The following is a 19,613-nucleotide window of genomic DNA, read 5'->3' as shown; positions in this document are numbered from 1 at the left end:
GACGCGTCGGCTTCCAATTCATTTTCAATGAAACTGGGCGTTGACGCTCACGTACGCTCCCACAATGCCCGACACGAGCGTCAACTCCAAGTTTCATTGAAAATGAATTGGAAGCCGATGCTCCGCACCGCTGTAGTGGACACGCACCGTTAGCCAATGCTTTCGGCTGTCTAAACAACGTGTATGTTTAGGGACCATCAACAAATTACACGTTTCAAAAGTCAATAGCTTCTCAACAACATGAACTAAAAGTGTCAAAATAATGTTAAACTGTTGAAGATGTATGCATTCATGCTGCAAAGTCTTTATTCTAAGTTATTAATATTCTAAGTTATATATATATAATATATCTAAGTTATTAATATTCAATATTCAAAATAAACCTTCAAACTTCAATAGCTTTTTGGTCATGTGACCTATAATCCTCAAATTCATTTCAGTGTTCACTGACTATGCATATATTAACTATATATTTAAATATATATATTTTTTATCCCGAGGAGCATGCCCCGGACCCCCAAGGGAGTTCAGATCCTTGTCACCTTTTTCATTAATCCAGGGGTCCGTTTGCACCCCTGGATTAATCGATTATTAAAATAATCGTTAGTTGCAGCCCTATAACAATAGCACAATCTATCCATTATTCCAGAAATCTGTTTGTGTTAACAACATCTTACTCACTGACTGCATCACTGGCACTGTTCTATAATGCCAGGAATGTGTGTGTCACCTACGTCATCACAAGCACTGTGATGATTGGCAATCTATTAACATGTGGGGAGAGAGGTGAAATCAGACAGATGACGCACCTGGTTTATCATGCAGGAACTGACATCATGATCCGATGGAGTGTTGTGTCCCCTCTCCTTGTTCTGGAATCCAAATTAAATTAAATTAACTCATTCATCTTTTTTCACCATTACAATTTAAACCATATGCACAAAATTCACTGGCTGTGGATCACAATTGCAACATCAATAAAAAAAGATTTTACACTCGGACCACCGACGCGGTCACCCAGACCGTTTTGTGTTTTCAAAAGCAAATGGGTCTGAGGTCTATCTAGAAGGTACTAAAATAAAAAAATGGCTCATAAAGTTTTACAGCCAAATGCTACTAGTGATTGATACCGTATAAAGTAAGTTAACATTTTCTAATATAATTTCATTTTATGTGTATATTTAGCTGAATATTGCAATATTATTTATGTACTGTATTTTGTTTATTCTATAGCTTTCAGCAGGCATATAGTTTCATGGTGCATACAATTGGTTAGTAGTTAGCCTCGTCTACCTCTGGCTACACCACCTGCGCTTTACGACCCAGTTTTACAGACATGGATTAAGCCAAGTCCAAGATTAAAAACTTTTTCAACGATCTTCATTAAATTTCTCTCAATTTAGGACTAGACTTAATCCATGTATGGGAGACTAGGCCCATATCCACATGTGTTTCTTAGTCATAATTTATTAACTTGCAGAACTAATTAATCAAGTACAAAAAGAAGATAAAAAGAAGGTAATCAATTCCTGGTGGTCCTCGTGTCAAGCAAAAAAAAAGGTATTGAGTAAGAGAAGTGGCCGTGGCTACGCTAGCTATGCTAACTGGGATCGAGTGAGTTTAACCGATCCAAACCGGCTACAATCACCCCTCTAAACTCACTCCATACACAACAGCTTCCCCAGCTGGTCAGCTGCAGCTATCCTGATGATCCGGGTCACGGCACCAATATAACAAACGTGGCCGTGCACCCATCAGAGGTACACTCGGCCGACGTTTGCCCGTCACCTCTGACATCCCAAGCGCGACCACTACCAGCTACGCCACCAAAAAGCTAAAACTTCACTGGGGCGGGTGGCCTATTATACATGAGAAGGGAGTTTAACCAATCTACACCAGCTACAATAGCATTTCATTTGTTTTGCAAAGCTGGTTTGAACTAGAACTTACCCTGTACCAGATGAACATGGCTTTGTAAGCGTTCTCATTGGAGCAGGAGCCACAAGCCATAGTCTGTACACGAGTCATACCACTGGGGGAAATCTGGACACACACAGGTCATGTTAGCCTCATTCTTGGACTATGATCTGCTATAACTGTTACATATTATATAACTCAACAAGAGTGATAACAGTGGATCTACAACGGCCTAAGCAAATATTTCTAAACACAAGCTGCTGAAAGTTATGTAGTTTGTCTTTTTATACAAAATACAAGAGAAGTTTCTGAAACATTTATGAGAAGATTCAGAGAGAATTTCTTTCCTGAGCTTTATTACCTATATTTGCGATTAAATGTGTGTACTTGCACTCACCGAGAGAAGACTCTCAGACAGCTTCTCTGGAAAGTTCTCAGGTGGTAGGATCCCAAGTGCTGGCCGGTTTACAAATGCACTCTAGTGTGGAGGGTAATTAGAGTTGGGATGAAAATAAAGTGTGAATAATCATTTCACGTCCGTCAGTTTCAGTAACAATGCCTTTTTGAACAGCTTACTGTGTATGGGGTAAAAGGATGCACACAAACACACAGTTTTCCAGAGATCAATGCCATGTGCCATCTATAAATAATCCCACTGATTACTAGTGTAGAGGCATAGTCACCAGATTGTGTGGGTTGGCCATCACTTTCATGAGCGAGGGATGGTTGTAACCTGAGAGATGAGTAGAAATACACATAAATGTATTCTTTACCATTCGTCATTCACATTTTTATTCCTCATATTTTCACTCAGCTCCGAAGACTTTCTAAAACACTGTTCTGGTCATTTGATGGCGTCATATTAAACTTAACCTCTAACTGCTGTTTAAGTTGGTATGAAAAGGTGGGTGACAAACAAAAGAGTAACTGCATCACACAAAAAATTTCAAAAGAACAATAAAAGACTCCATTGTTGTAGGTGTGTGTGTGCGTGTATGTATGTACTGTGTATTATGTATGCGCATGACCTCCATCATGTAAAACAAAACTCAGCAATGTCCATTTTATTCAAAAAAATCCTATAACGTCCTTACATTATCTCTAACACACAAGTTAGTCTATTTGACATGAATTGCTCAAGTTTGAAAAAAGTTATCTTACATAAAGGTCTGCAAAGCAGTTCCACCTCTTATCAGAGGAGGGCACTAGTCTCAATGTGAAAAAACCCAACATGCAGACATTCAACAATTACTGTACTTTCCAGAGAAGCTACGTTAAAAGAAAAAGAAAAAAGAGATTGAGATGAACAATGAGCATTGTCAATTGTTGGGTGTGGTTTGCATTCGGCAAGGGCATAACCTTTGTTCTCTCTCATATATATTTATTATTTTTGATTTTCCCACCCCTAAGGATATATTTGGACTACATAGACAACGTCTGTGTCAAAAGGTTTTTTTTGGTAGCGATTGCATTGCTTGTATTTTCATTTACGTTCTGTTGCACGGTTACAATGTTTTTGTGGCAAAAAGTTTGTCACAGAAATTGTACCCTTTAGTTTTGTTTAGGTTTTTGGTGTGGGAAGCTGGACCCATCATAGACTGACTACACTCGTCTCTACTACTGACTCAGACTCCAAAAACGGCAAAAGTGTGAAAAAGCTGTACTACTTTTTTATTTATTAATGACGCACAAGCTTTAAGAACCTACTGGTATGCAAAGTCATAGTGAAATGACAGAAACACAGACTGCATTTCAGGTCAGGGGAAATTAATCTACACAAAAGATGTTTGACAAAACTTTTGATCTCTAGAGCAAACCTAAGTCCACTAAACCTCCATTCCATCTATCACTGAGATATAATAATGTTGACCACTCTGGACCAAATTGTTTTATCGCAATTTCCATCAATAATTAAAAAACTATATTTCCCTGAATAGGGCTCTTTGGATCTAAAGCTTGTCCAGTGGAGAAAACGAGATGGATAGAATGTGGATGGAGGTTGCTGACAGTTTTGTTTTGCATGGAAGTGATAGCATTTGCATGCTGAGAACGATAATCTGTAACTGAGTCTGGAGCCAGTAGAGGCACCCCAAATACACAAACTAACAAGAACTCAAACGTGTGTTTACCCCACATGGCTCTATCTCAGCATTTCAGACCACTGTTACTCCTCAACAACACATGCCAGACAGAGAGAAAGAGACAAAGACAAAATAGAGAACTGAATAATAAGCAGATGAAAAAGCACACAGACAAACAAAGTATGCACGCAATGACTATTTTCATTCTCCAGAACATAATTACTTGCTGATGCACGAAAGTTTGAACACTTGACACATTCTTAAGTGTGCTTTTGTTCAAATCCATTGTCAGTCACAAGTGATAATGTACACTAAAGAAAAAAAAAAATTCCAACCATGGCGGAGATGCCTGGACAGTGATACAACGGGCGCAAGGATATTCAAATGGTGAGGAAATCTCATTGGGTTCAAGTTAGTGGAGTGCGCGCGAGTGGCTTATAAGAAAGCCCTGAAACTTTGCGTGGTTATGTAAGGGTATAATGGGATCAATAAAATTGACTTGACTTGATATGGTCGTTGTTTAAGCCATAAAATGGCTTAATAGGTGGTCTATGACTGTAACGGGTCGTTCAGAATCAGAAAGGGATTTATTCGCCATGTAAGTTTGCACAGACAAGGAATTTACTTGGCAGGAAGGTGCATACAATAAACATATAGGAACCTAAAATTAAAATATGTGGAATATCTATACTAAGGGTACATAAACTAGCAGTACTAAGTGGAATTAGAATTAAATAAAATGTACAATAAAATAAAATATAAGTTGCCAGAAATAAAATATAAGTTGCTAAATTACAATATGAAAATACAAAAAATACTGTATGGGTCAGTATTGGGTCAGTGTACATTGTGGCTCAAATCCACCACATTAAACAGACAGTGCTAAATACTTTGGCTAACAAAGTATAAGTCAAACAAATGATCTGGCCAAGAGCATAGCGGGCGATCTAAGCATTCACCAAAGGAAGCGAAGGACTTTTTGGGTACTCACCAATAGGAATAGAGGAGATCTGGGTGTAGACGTCCAGCATGCGATTTCCATCCACATCCACCAGATAGTTCCCTTTGCTCTCCTCATAGTTGCAGAAGAAGTTAATTGCTCCCACATTCTAGGGGACGAGAAGGATGTAGATGTGAAGAAAGGGAAAAAGGAATGCTCAACTAAATCTATAATTTACGAGGGTCCATAAATGCATTCCATTTACTCTGTGGTTCATTCAAAACAGTTTGTTGAATTTTGTTGAATTTCTAACATCTCAGCGAAGTAGTAGTACAACAATTGTACATGTTGTACTTCTGTTGGCTGTTATGATGGTTAGGGTTGCTTTCTATGGTTTGTCCCAACTAACGGCCAGGACAAATCTATGCATAACAAGTAAAGAAACACGTTTGGTTGACCAATGTGGATAAGTCTACACAGTTTTGGTCAGAGAGAAGATTATGAAATGTAATGTCAGATAAGAGATAATAAAAGGTCCTTAAAAGGAGACTGACTGTTTCCTTTTAACGCCGATCAGAAAATCTCCAATGACGCAAGGGGGCTCAAGTCTAATTTTGCAAAGTCTTGTTTTCTTGTATGACCATTATGACATAAACAAACCAGCCCCACCCCCCCAGGTAAAATGTGTGGTTGACCATACTGGTGCAGGAGACTGCATCTGTAGTGCTTATAGTTATTTAACATGCTTGAGTATACCACACATATACACAGTCAATATATAGGCACCTATACACAGCACAAATTACAGACAAAAGAATGAGCTCTTGCACAACCAAAATGAAGGTTAGATAAGAGATAGGACAAGATATTTATGCAGTATGCACATGTGTGCGTGCAGACACTACCGCACACACACAGCTTCTGTGCCTGTCCCATTCAATCAGACTGCACATACACAGTGAGTGAGTAGGTCTGCTTCTGTTCGCTAACCCAGATATGTCCGAGGCACACAGAGTATACACCCCAACATTTGACCCACATCCCTGCAACATGCTGCATCAGGCACTCAAATCAAATTGTATGTGCATAGCCCTTTATGCAAGCAACATCACAGAGGGCTGCATAGATGCCCATTGAACTGCATCAAAACCAACCTAAACCCGCAAAGACGAGGGAAAAATTACTCTTTAGTATCAACTTCCGTCGGAGAAAGATAACTTTTACAGAATGCTATATGGCCCCTACACACATGTAATTTATCTGCTCTCATCTGAAAGTGAGGAGTGTGTGTGTGTGTGTGTGTGTGTGTGTGTGTGTGTGTGTGTGGGGGGGGGGTATGTCAATTATGCTCAGTACAAAGGCCTTCTCCCTCATGCAACCTCAGTGTGCAGAAAAAATAACCTAGCTTAGTGTTGTGGTCTATATTGTCTGAGTTAATAGTCTCCCAAGTATGCAGGTCTGCACATGCACATAAAGAAAGTACAGGACACATGCAATCTCACATATACTGTAAGAAGAAACACAAATAATTGAATGCTTACCTGGATATCTCCAAGCTGTTTAGTGAGTTCCTGTGGAAGAGAAAGAGATGTTTGGAGTATGAGTTTTAACTAGTGCTGTCAGTTTAACGCGTTATTAACGGCGTTAACGCAAACCCAAATTAACGGCGTCAATTATTTTATCGCGCGATTAACGCTCTTTTTGGCCTAGCAAACTTTGTAGTTTTTTTCACATGCTGTTGCAGCAACTACCGACGTTAGAAAAACTACAACACCACACCGGATCTAGCTAGACCGGAAACAAAACAACAGGCACGCCAAACACTCGTTTGGCTTGCGAGCTGGCTAAAGAGTAGTAGCAGAGCCCGTTTACGGATATTAGACATTCTCTGGTAGTAGGCTAACGTTACGTTTTGAGTGGATGACGAGCGCGAGATGCCGAAATGGATGCCAATAAGATTCTGAATGGAAAGTTTGCTTTTAAAAAGTTGCCAAATGGTTCTATTGACAAGACCAGTGATCTGTGTGTTTTGTCGTTGTAAACTGAGCTATCATCGCAGCACGTCCAGTCTGAAATACCACTTGATGGCCAAGCACACAGCTGATGCGAATTCTCTGCCCCCTCGTCAAAGCCAGGCGATTGCAATGTTGTTTTCAATAAAAAAAATATTTGCACAAAGCAATCCGAACCACTTTTCTATGTTGATAAGAGCATTAAAATTTGAAAAAAGATTGGGACAAAAAAAAATCAGGGACATTTAGAATAGATAAAAATGTGCGATTAATTGTGATTAATCGCGAGTTAACTATGACATGAATGCGATTAAATATTTTAATCGTTTGACAGCACTAGTTTTAACCCTAAACCTTTTAACTAACTTTCAAGTGCATTTTAACCTGTTTGCATAGAATTTCATAGTTCTGTGAATACCTCGATGCTGGTTCTTATGAACGTCAAATGGATGTCTCACAAGATCTTACTAAACAATTTCTGAGCTGTTACACAAACAATATTAACTTATATGCATAAAATACATTAAGTTATTTGATACTCATTAATACGTGGTCATGGAGTGACGTGTCATGTTTGCTCTGTACCACTGAGGGAAAATCTGAGTAAACACCCCTACAAACTGGATAGTGTTTGTATGTGTGTATGTGTGTGTCCTGTACCTTTGATCGTGGTCCAGGTACTTGTGTCTTCATGGAGGGACCATCATACTCAAACTCCACCTGAGCTTGTGGGGCAGCCTTGCTGACATACCTGCACCCTAAAGGACAAAATGCATCAAAACACACACGAGAACCGAAACATTCCATCTGTAACTGAAATGTAACTGCAATCTGTAACGGGGGGCGTTCCTATGTCACTATGACTCTCAACCAGACGAACAGCAGAGGACAAGAATGACAATGAAAGAGACAGAGAGCACAATAGAGAGAGATTTCACTGTCATCATCATCCTGCTTTGTAATGCTTGGATGTCTTAATGGTGTCACTTCACAAAAGTGTACCTTTATTACAATGACTAGGATGTTTCAGTGATGAAATCCCCAGCCCACCGAACCGCAACCCTTCCCCACCTCGACTAAGCATCAATATCTTGTCCATGAACATCACAAACCGGATTGGTGACAAAAGCGCAACCCTGGCGGAGATCAACACCCACACAGAACAAACATGACTTTGCGCCGAGGACCCAGACACAGCTCTAGCTTTGGGTGTACATGGATTGGATCATCCCAAGAATGCCCCTCACTCAATAGTCCCGCAGCACCTCCCACAGTATCTCCCGGGGGACCCGGTCATACGACTTCTTCAGATCCTCAGATCCACAAAACACAGACTGGATAGGCATACTTCCAGAGCCCTCCAGGATCCTTGCGAGAGCAAAGATCTGATTGTCCCACGACCAGAATGGAGCCTGTATTGTTCCTCTTCAATCCGAGGCTCGACAACGGTCACAGTGCGTGTCCACTGCATGTAGGTCGTACAATGTCATGGCAAAAGGTGCAGACTTGGGTTGACATACTCACAATATCAATCAAAATACAACTCTACAACTCAAAACTGTTTAATAGACATACATGTTGATGTGTAAAAACATTTTATTATATTGCTCGAAGTATCTGCTAATCTGTCGATACAACTAGGGAGTCCCTGACGGGCTAGCTAGGCTAGTTACCACAGAACAAAGTTACGTAATGTGACAAGACTGAAAAGTTAAAAATAAACACCAGGAGCACCGACGTCGGCAACCCTGCGCCAGGTCTCATTATTTTTGATAATGTCTCTGTACAAATACAGAGAAGTATCGTACAGGACTGTATATGCAGCCACACAAGTGATTAGTTTCTCCTCCATATTGAAACTGAGAGCTCGAAATGTTTACCATGGTTACTACTGTAAGGGTGGGTGTCAACCTGCCTCCACCTCTCATATGCTAAAGTCTGGAGTTTCTGGATGGTCCTCACACCCCATTCAAGACTTGGTCTGATCGGTTGTCCTTGTGTATAAGGGGAATTGTAATGCATTGTTCTGTGGATTCTTCATCTCGTGAGACATTCTCCTCAGTTATCCCTTGTCCTACTCCTTGCCCACCTTCTGCTTTCTATCTCTGGTTTAGAATAATCATGGTAGTGTAGGTAAGAGTTAACCTTCATTTTGTAACATGTTTGCCTTGTAATTGATTTCATTTATTTGAAATGTTATTAAATGCGTACTTCATTTTAAACTTACTTTGACCATTCTTGCTCTAATTTAACCCAGTCAAATAACTGGAATTCTATTTGTATTGGCATTATTTGATTCATACTAATAACTCACTGTTCAGTTTCCCATCTTCCTTCCAACTATAGGGGAATTCGTTTTGGTAGTTTGTTAACTCCCTACACTACGTTACGAGAAACAAGAAAACACTCCGATTGGTCATCGCTAGTGTAGGGTTGTTTTGGCAGCCCCTTTGTCACTGGTCACCCAGACACTCGTCTGGGACAGTCGTTGATTTGCATGAATGCTAAAATGACGATCACACCTAATAACACACCTCTGGAGAGGTGATCTCAACAGTTGAAGAGGAAGTTGGACATAGGAAGACTCTGAAATTATCATTACAAGTTGTGTTCTTGAAAATAAGGTTCTAAACAGCTTTTAATGTAATGTTTGATGCTTTTGTTTCTTATTTTATGTATTACAAGCTAGTAATAATTTTAATACTATAACATGTACATGGTTTACAGAGTTTGTGCCTGCAGCAGACCAACATGTGTTTTTTGGCTCAAGATGGCGCCGACAAAGGCAGCCGCGGTAGCTAGGTGCTCTCAGTTTTGTCTTGTTTTGTCTGTTAATTCAGTGTTCTGACAAGATTTCGTGGGGTTCTCTAACAAGAAAAGTACTTCTAAACATCAGGACTACAACTCCTGTGGATTTATTTCCCACTTTTCTGCTTCCAGCGGCAGAATTAGTGGGAATTATAGTCAAAGCCACCCTCGGCTTTGTCCTAGCAGGGAAGCGCCAGAGAAGAGGCAAACGAGCCGGTGTACTGGTGCGACTCCGTCAGCGTGGGGCACGCACAGAGTTACCCGGGATATTTCTCTCCAACGTGCATTCACTGAGCAACAAACTGGAAGAACTTCAGCTACTGGTGTGGAAAAAGAGACTTTCATTCATCTTCCGTTTCGTGCTTTACGGAGACATGGCTAAGTGAACTGATCCCAGACTACAGCTAGCAGGTTTCAAACTGCTGAGTGCGGATTGTGACCCTGTGCTCTCTGGAAAAACGAAAGGTGGTGGTATTTGTTTTTACATTAACAGTGGCTGGTGTGAAGATGTGACAGTGATTCTGCAGCACTGTTCTCCTGATCTGGAATCATTTTTTATTAACTGTAAACCTTTTTAATCGGCACGTGAGATTGCTTCATTCGCAATGGTCGGCGTCTACATGCCCCCTCAGGGTAGCGCCAACGAGGCTCAACGTGTGCTCGCCAACCAGATATTGTGCATGGAGCATGAAAATCCGGATTCCTTGGTTATTGTGCTAGGCAAATTTAACAAAGGCAATCTCACTCAAGAACCCAAATACAGACAACTCATCAAATGCCCTACCAGGGAAACACTTTGGATCACTGCTACTCTTCAATCAGTAAAGCATACCATGCGGTTCCCCGAGCAGCACTGGGTCACTCAGACCACACCATCGTTCACCTGATTCCTGCATACAGGCAGAAGCTTAAGCGCTGCAAGCCTGCTGTGAGGACATTGAAACAGTGGACCAGTGAGGCTATGAGGAACTGCGGGCGTGCTTGGACTCTACTGACTGGGATATGTTCATGACTGCCTCCAATAGTCTGGATGAGCTCACAGAGGCTGTGACATCATACATCAGCTTCTGTGAGGACTGCTGTATACCAACATGCACCAGGGTGAGCTACAACAACGACAAACCCTGGTTTACAGCTAAACTCAGAAGGCTGAGGCTGGACAAAGAGGCCGCGTTTGAGTGGGGACAGGGACAGATTCAAGGAGTCGAATCTCCCCAGGGCTGCGTCCTTTCTCTTCTGCTCTTCTCCCTGTACACCAACAGCTGCACCTCCAGTCATCCGTCCGTGAAACTCCTGAAGTTTGCGGACGACACCACCCTCATTGGGCTCATCTCTGGTGGAGACGAGTCTGATTATAGGTGGGAAGCAGACAACCTGGTGACCTGGTGCAGCCAGAACAACCTAGAGCTCAATGCTCTCAAGACAGTGGAGATGGTTGTGGACTTCAGGAAGAACACCGCCCCACTCACCCCCATCGCCCTGTGTGACTCCCCAGTCAACACTGTGGAGTCCTTCCGCTTCCTGGGCACTATCCTCTCCCAGGACCTCAAGTGGGAACTGAACATTAGCTCCCTCACTAAGAAAGCACAACAGAGGATGTACTTCCTGGGGCAGCTGAAGAAATTCAACCTGCCAAAGACAATGATGGTGCACTTCTACACAGCCATCATTGAGTCCATCCTCACCTCCTCCATCACTACCTGGTACGCTGCTGCCACTGCCAAGGACAAGAGCAGGCTGCAGCGTATCCGCACTGCATAGAAGGTGATTGGCTGCAATCTGCCTTCCCTCGAGGACCTGCACACCTCGAGGATCCTGAGACGAGCGAAGAAGATTGTGGCGGACTCCTCCCACCCTGGACATTCCCTGTTTCAGTCACTCCCCTCCGGCAGAAGGCTGTGGTCCATCAGGACCAAAACCTCACACCACACAAACAGTTTCTTCCCTTCTGCTGTTGGCCTCCTCAACAAGGCCAACAGCTCACACTGACTGAATGTCTTAAAAACTATTTACATTTTGCACTACATTCTATTCCTGTAATATTTGTATTTTATATTGTATTTTATATTGTAAATTGTCAACTTATATTTTATTTTATTGTATATTTTATTTTAATTTTATTCCACTTAGTATTGCTAGTTTATGTATCCTTAGTATAGTTAGACCACATTTAAATTTAAGATACCTATATGTTTATTGTATGCACCTCCCTGCCAAAGCAAATTCCTTGTCTGTGCAAACCTTCATGGCGAATAAATCCCTTTCTGATTCTGACATATTCCCTTGTCTTGCAAGGGCCCCACTTGGTCTTCTGCAGCCTTGATTAATGTTCCAATTTGAATTTGTATGCGTTAGACAACTTTTCAGTCATGTGACCGATGTCCCCATTTTAGTCAGGTTTGGGTGTATATAGGAAGAAGTTTTACCAATCACTTTGAGTTCTGTTTACGATACAGCTCCGCTGCGTTAGGCGCCAAGTCTTCATTGTGATTACCTTTGTTAACCATTGCTCTGAAGGTATGTTTTGTATTTGATGATATTTCATTATCATTGTATTGATTATCTTAATATTTTGATAATAAACTATTATTGTGCCTTTTGAAGTTACTTGTTCTCCTTGAAACGTATCTATCAAGCTACGGCGGTGAAAACTTTGATGTAGTCTGGTTGATGCGGCTAACTGATTATAAACATAGACTTTTGGAGTAGGTTTTAACTTAAGGCCTCTGAGTCACTTACAGTGGATCTCCACGCTCCGAAGGAATTTACCGGACCCTCTGAGTGATCGATTACATATCCTACTAGGTCTACAATGGTTAAATCCATATTATAGTAGACATAAACGACTGATTAGTGAACAGGCATACTTTAGGGTCAGTGCTCTGATCAAGCAGATGATTTTTACCTACGTCAGAGTTTCATGTCATTAACTGTTTAGCGCTCAAGATTACAGGTAACGCACTTGTGCACATTTCTAAAATTGGAGTCAGATATTAACGAGTCAATTATCTCCCTGAGATTCTAACCAAAAGTGAATTGTGGTTCCCAAGCCAGGGACAAACACCAAGCGTCTCAGGGCTTTCAATTCACCACCTACACTAGAAAATCGTTTGCATGAAGTTGAGAAAATCTCAACTCGAATCACATCACGTCGCTACCAACAATGCACCATGCAAGCGATTCGCCTGGCTCCATTGAATATAAATGAAAAGCATGTTGTCGCGTTGCTGCAGTGGACATGCACCGTTAGGCTGTTGTTATTAGGGTTCCTCCAGTAGGAGGACCCTATTGTATTTGTTGGTTTTATTAGGGTTCCTCCGGTAGGACGGCCGGCGCATTCAAACAATCCCCTCAGTGAAGTTTTGCTAGCAACAGCAGCTAGCTTGCTCATAGCACAATTTACCAAATGGTCGCATTTGGTTTTGTTACTGACAATGATCGCTTGTTTAATTAGCCCTTTTCCCCTTCATAAATGTCAAACTTATTTACGTATTTGGGGGCATATTTTCAGTTAGCCGATGGTACTGTTTCAGACATCCCAACGTGACTGCAAACCATACAGTTACATTACTAGAGACAGCAACTTCTGTCTTCCAAGATGGCGTCCCCATTCATTTCTATGAAAAGTGCTCAGTGGCGCAGTGAGGCAAACGAGACCGAGCCAATCTTCCAGACCAACTCGTCCGGTCTTGCGCAGAAGCTTGTTCCTAGCTCCGAAACTCGTGCATGCTTGCAACTAGCTGTATACGGCATACTTTGCGACAACCAGTCGCAAGCTTGTGAGCTGGAGCTGAGGCATAGCAGAAAACTGTCAGAATGTGGTACAAGTCCGATCAAGAAGCAGATACATGTCAACGTTACGAAGATCAATACTATTAGTACTGTAGTATTATACATGCAGGGCCTATAAGTTGTTCTTTTTGCTTCGTGTTTATAGTTTGACTGCTGTATTGTGTTGGATAAATAAACGGTAAACTTGAATATCTGGCTCCGTCGTTGTTCTAGCTTTACAAAGCAAGCTAAATTAAGCCTATAGCCTACCCATGTTACTATTATAATGATGATGAGTGTTGTTTACTATTACTAGCTGATTGTTAATGCCATCGTTGTAGTGTTGACAAAGTTATAACAATATAACAACCATATTGTGGCTATCAGAGATCATATTCGTCTTTGATATGCAGATTTTCTGTGTACATGTGTAGCCTAAGTATCTGTAAGGTCAAAGGTTGTGAAGCGAGACTCCCAACGAGCAGAATATAGCACACAGTCCAGACAGTTAGGAGACTGTGAGGCAAATTATGGACAAAACAGAGATTATGTGATTAACGACCAGTTCACCTGCTAGTATGCTCTAGTGTATCAGTGTACTGACCACTGGAGACCCGTTAAGGAAGCAATTCTGTGCATTCTATATCTGAACATGTCCAGCAACTGTATTTAAGCTCTCTGAAGAGAGATGTTTGTCACTCATGCCATCAGTTTGTCTTGAACCGATTGTTTGATCCGGGCGCTCGACTAATAAACCAAAGAATCAAACTCCTTTCCGTTGTCATGGCTCCTTCCGGTCTACCTTCTTCAGAAACCTCCCTATCAGTCTTTGCTCCAGAATAACATGTCAACAATCAATAATGACGCCGTAACATGCCACGATATTACAACTAATTATATTATGCTATAATTACGTTTGTCATGCCGTGAGCATAATAGCGTTCATTACGAAATGGTTAAATCTGCTTTAAAATAATGGACATAAACTCTACAACCGTCATGTATGTGTGCAACCATTTGTAAAACGTGCTACAATAAAGGCAGGCAACTGTAGATTATCAAGCCCTATCTCCTTGTTCTCATTCAGCTCAGGTAAATCAGCGATTTGCTGATGTTCCCTTTTGAGCTCGTCCCCTGTTCGTATCCGCAAACACGTTTCCAGGCAACTTTTCTTGACGTAAGCAAATAAAGGGGCTGCTAGTTTACCCATCTGGAAAAATTATTCTACGAAAAAGCTAGTAGTATGAGCCAGGTTCGAGAACCAAACTAAAATTATTGGGGGAGATAGTTTTAGATATGTTAACTGGACTTAATAGAATAAAAACGACCGGACGAGTCAGGTAGAAAATTGGAAATGCAATACCACCTACATCCACCGGGGCTGTTGCCTCAAGCCAAGGGGTGGGGGCTTGGTGCAAACTCATTTCAGTGAGGTGGCTTCCCATTATTCATTCTACACTTCACTTTTTGTATTTTGAATTGTAAATGAGCAGCAACAAATGTAGGCTTTTAAATCTATGCCTCGTCATCTTCCGCTTGTCCGGGGATCGGGTCGCGGGGGCAACGACCTAAGCAGGGAGGCCCAGGCTTCCCTCTCCCCGGCCACTTCCACCACCTCTTCCTGGGGGACCCCGAGGCAATCCCAGGCCAGCCGAGTGACATAGTCCCTCCAGCGTGTCCTGGGTCTTCCCCGGGGCCTCTTCCCAGTGGGACGTGCCCGGAACACCTCACCAGGGAGGCGTCCAGGAGGCATCCTAATCAGATGCCCGAGCCACCTCAGCTGGCTCCTCTCGACGCGGAGGAGCAGCGGTTCTACTCTGAGCCCCTCCCGGATGACCGAGCTTCTCACCCTATCTCTAAGGGAGAGCCCGGACACCCTGCGGAGAAAGCTCATTTCGGCCGCTTGTATTCGCGATCTCGTTCTTTCGGTCACTACCCATAGTTCGTGACCATAGGTGAGGGTAGGAACGTAGATCGACTGGTAAATAGAGAGCTTCGCCTTTCGACTCAGCTCCTTCTTCACCACGACGGACCGATGCAGAGCCCGCATCACTGCGGACGCCGCACCGATCCGCCTGTCGACCTCGCGCTCCATTCTTCCCTCACTCGTGAACAAGACCCCGAGATACTTGAACTCCTCCACTTGGTTCAGGATCTCCTCCCCGACCCGGAGATGGCACTCCACCCTTTTCCGGTCGATAACCATGGCCTCAGATTTGGAGGTGCTGATTCGCATCCCAGCCGCTTCACATTCGGTTGCGAACCGCTCCAGTGAGAGCTGAAGGTCACGGCCCGATGAAGCCAACAGGACCACATCATCTGCAAAAAGCAGCGACCCGATCTTGAGGTCACCAAACCGGACCCCCTCAACACCCTGGCTGCGCCTAGAAATCCTGTCCATATAGGTAATGAACAGAATCGGTGACATAGGGCAGCCCTGGCGGAGTCCAACCCTCACCGGAAACAAGTTCGACTTACTACCGGCAATGCGGACCAAACTCTGGCACCGGTCGTACAGGGACCGGACAGCCCCGATCAGGGAATCCGGTACCCCGTACTCTCGGAGCACCCCCCACATGAGCCCCCGAGGGACACGGTCGAACGCCTTTTCCAAATCCACAAAACATGTGTAGACTGGTTGGGCGAACTCCCATGTACCCTCCAGGACTCCGCGGAGGGTATAGAGCTGGTCCACTGTTCCACGGCCAGGACGAAAACCACATTGCTCCTCCTGAATCCGAGGTTCGACAATCCGGCGGACCCTCCTCTCCAGGACCCCCGAATAGACTTTCCCAGGGAGGCTGAGGAGTGTGATCCCCCTAAAGTTGGAGCACACCCTCCGGTCCCCCTTTTTAAAGAGGGGAACCACCACCCCGGTCTGCCAGTCCAGAGGCACTGTCCCCGATGTCCACGCGATGTTGCAGAGTCGTGTCAACCAAGACAGCCCTACAACATCCAGAGCCTTAAGGAACTCCGGGCGGACCTCGTCCACCCCAGGGGCCCTGCCACCGCGGAGCTTTTCAACCACCTCGGCGACCTCGGCCCCAGAGATAGGAGGGCCCCCCCCGATGTCCCCAGACTCTGCCTCCACGTCGGAAAACGTGTTGGTGGAATTAAGGAGGTCTTCAAAGTATTCCTTCCACCGATCCAGGACGTCCCCTGTCGAAGTCAGCAGCGCACCGTCCCCACCGTATACAGTGTTGACAGAGCACTGCTTCCCCCTCCTGAGTCGCCGGATGGTGGTCCAGAACCTTTTTGAAGCCGTTCGGAAGTCATTCTCCATGGCCTCGCCGAACTCCTCCCATGCCCGGGTTTTTGCCTCCGCGACCGCCAGAGCCGCGTTCCGCTTGGCCTGCCGGTACACATCAGCTGCCTCAGGAGTCCTACCAGCCAATAAAGCCCGATAGGCCTCCTTCTTCAGCTTGACGGCATCCCTCACCTCCGGAGTCCACCACCGGGTCCGAGGGTTACCGCCGCGACATGCACCGACCGCCTTGCGGCCGCAGCTCCGGTCAGCCGCTTCAACAATGGAGGCCCGGAACATGGCCCATTCGGACTCAATGTCCCCGGCCCCCCCCGAGACATGATCGAAGCTCTCCCAGAGGTGGGAGTTGAAGCTCCTTCTGACAGAGGGTTCCGCCAGCCGTTCCCAGCAGACCCTCACATTACGTTTGGGCCTGCCAGGCCTGACCGGCGTCCTCCCCCACCATCGGAGCCAACTCACCACCAGGTGGTGATCAGTTGACAGCTCCGCCCCTCTCCTCACCCGAGTGTCCAAGACATGCGGCCTCAAGTCCGACGACACGACTACGAAGTCGATCATCGAACTGAGACCTCGGGTGTCCTGGTGCCAGGTGCACATATGGACACCCTTATGCTTGAACATGGTGTTCGTTATGGACAAGCCGTGTTTAGCACAGAAGTCCAACAACAGAACACCACTCGGGTTCAGATCGGGGGGGCCGTTCCTCCCAATCACGCCCCTCCAGGTCTCACTGTCATTGCCCACATGAGCATTGAAGTCCCCCAGGAGGACGAGGGAATCCCCGGGAGGAGCGCTTTCCAGCACCCCCTCCAGAGACTCCAAAAAGGGTGGGTACTCTGAGCTGCCGTTTGGTGCATAAGCACAAACGACAGTGAGGACCCGTCCCCCCACCCGAAGGCGGAGGGAGGCTACCCTCTCATCCACCGGGGTGAACCCCAATGTACAGGCACCGAACCGAGGGGAAACAAGTATTCCCACCCCAGCTCGACGCCTCTCACCAAGGGCAACTCCAGAGTGGAAGAGAGTCCAGCCCCTCTCAAGGAGACTGGTTCCGGAGCCCGTGCTGTGCGTCGAGGCGAGGCCGACTATATCTAGCCGGAAACTCTCTACCTCGCGCACCAGCTCAGGCTCCTTTCCCGCCAGCGAGGTGACGTTCCACGTCCCTAAAGCTAGCTTCTGCAGCCGAGGATCAGACCGCCAAGGCCCCCGCCTTCGGCCGCCGCCCGTCTCACACTGCACCCGACCCCCATGACCCCTCCTGCGGATGGTGAGCCCACTGGAAGAGGGTCCCACGTTGTCTCTTCGGGCTGTGCCCGACCGGGCCTCATGGGAAAAGGCCCGGCCACCAGGCGCTCGCCATCGAGCCCCACCCCCGGGCCTGGCTCCAGGGGGGGGCCCCGGTGACCCGCTTCCGGGCAGGGGCAACTGGGAACCATTGTTGTGTTTCTTCATGGTTGGTTTTTTGAGCCACGCTTTGTCTGGTCTTTCACCTGGAACCTGTTTGCCTTGGGAGACCCTACCAGGGGCATAAAGCCCCCGACAACATAGCTTCCAGGATCACTAGGACAAATCTATGCAATCTTCATAAATAATAAGTCGGCATTTTAATATAAAAAATACCGAAATATCAGTTGTAAAAATTACAGTTAATAAACGGACCCATCTGCAACCCTCTCTCTAGTTTTATTAGGGTTCCTCCGGTAGGAGGAAACTGTTGGAAAAATTGAAGATGTAACTGTTATCCTGTATAAGGCCCCTTCCCCTTACCCCTTCCCCTTAGTTTTGCGCCTTCCCGTGAGAGCTAGTGGTGTCCCAATACTCTCTGAGCTAGGGGTAGGGCTAAGACTAAGGGGTATACCCCTTAAAACCAAATAAGATCGGGAGCTTACTTGAAACCTAGGGCTATCTGAATACTGCGCAACCGGCAACAATGGCGGCCAGATCATCCAGAGAGTCCGATAAATGTAATATATTCAGCTTAATTAATTGATGAAAAATTATGACAGTCTTGTTTTGTGTTATACACAGTCCTGAACATATATATTTGCAACCATTTTCCTAGTTGAAACATTTCTAAAAATCGCTAGTTTGGTACGCTAATGTTACAGTGCTGAATTGCACAACAGTTCCGCATTTCTTTGACTAGCATGTCTACAGTTTTAAGTAAACTCCATTAGCAGCGAGTTTCATTTAATATCAGTGCAAAACACTACTTGCTTTGGAGATATCGATGCGTGCTAGATGACGTACCTGTAACCAAGTGGTGTCCCATTTCTTAGGGATATGTAGCCCTTACCCCTCAATTTCGAGGGCCAAGGGCTAGGGATAAACTAAGGGCTAGGGGTAAGGGGTAAGGAGGAGTATTGGGATTCGGCCTAAGAATGATTCTGTGTTCAGTATTACTTGGGTGCAAAGAGAGGCCTAACCCCAAATTTGAACTCTGAGTAAACATACAAGACCCTTATCTTGGGGCTGAGGACTAAGAAGGGGGGACTATAGGTGACTATAGACTATAGGTGGAGACGTAAGGTCTTGTGACCCTTGGTTGATAGATTAATAATCTTGACAGAAACCAATAGTTTTTGCTTGTATTTAGGGTTCCTCCGGTAGTCGGAAACCTATTGTTATTGTTAGTATTCCTATTATTATTAGGGGTTCCTCCAGTAGGAGGGAACCTATTGTTTTTGTTAGTATTCCTATTATTATCATTTTTCATCTTCTCTCTGAAATGGTATTCTGGCTGCCAGACCAATTTAGCCCCGCCCACAAAACAATTTGGCCGGGAAGTTGGGTCAGGGGTTGCTAGTTTTGGGTATGTC

At 44.6% G+C, this 19,613-nt stretch overlaps 1 protein-coding gene across 2 annotated transcripts in view; it reads right to left on the bottom strand.

The window, feature by feature from the left end:
• The window catches only part of abat (4-aminobutyrate aminotransferase), a 123,044-nt gene that overhangs the window by 41,337 nt on the left and 62,094 nt on the right, over positions 1–19,613 (bottom strand). For both annotated transcript variants that reach the window (XM_084677563.1, XM_084677564.1), the window contains 7 exons: positions 7,611–7,708; positions 6,480–6,509; positions 4,990–5,107; positions 2,601–2,650; positions 2,315–2,395; positions 1,951–2,043; positions 810–872 (listed from right to left, as the gene is read on the bottom strand). In XM_084677563.1, coding sequence (XP_084533689.1) covers positions 810–872; positions 1,951–2,043; positions 2,315–2,395; positions 2,601–2,650; positions 4,990–5,107; positions 6,480–6,509; positions 7,611–7,708 — 533 coding nt within the window. The remainder of the gene's footprint in view (positions 1–809; positions 873–1,950; positions 2,044–2,314; positions 2,396–2,600; positions 2,651–4,989; positions 5,108–6,479; positions 6,510–7,610; positions 7,709–19,613) is intronic.

The sequence above is a fragment of the Hypomesus nipponensis genome, chromosome 17 (assembly GCF_054491055.1).
Source record: "Hypomesus nipponensis isolate SF chromosome 17, ASM5449105v1, whole genome shotgun sequence".
Lineage (NCBI taxonomy): Eukaryota > Metazoa > Chordata > Actinopteri > Osmeriformes > Osmeridae > Hypomesus > Hypomesus nipponensis.
This window is presented reverse-complemented; position numbering and strand designations above follow the sequence as displayed.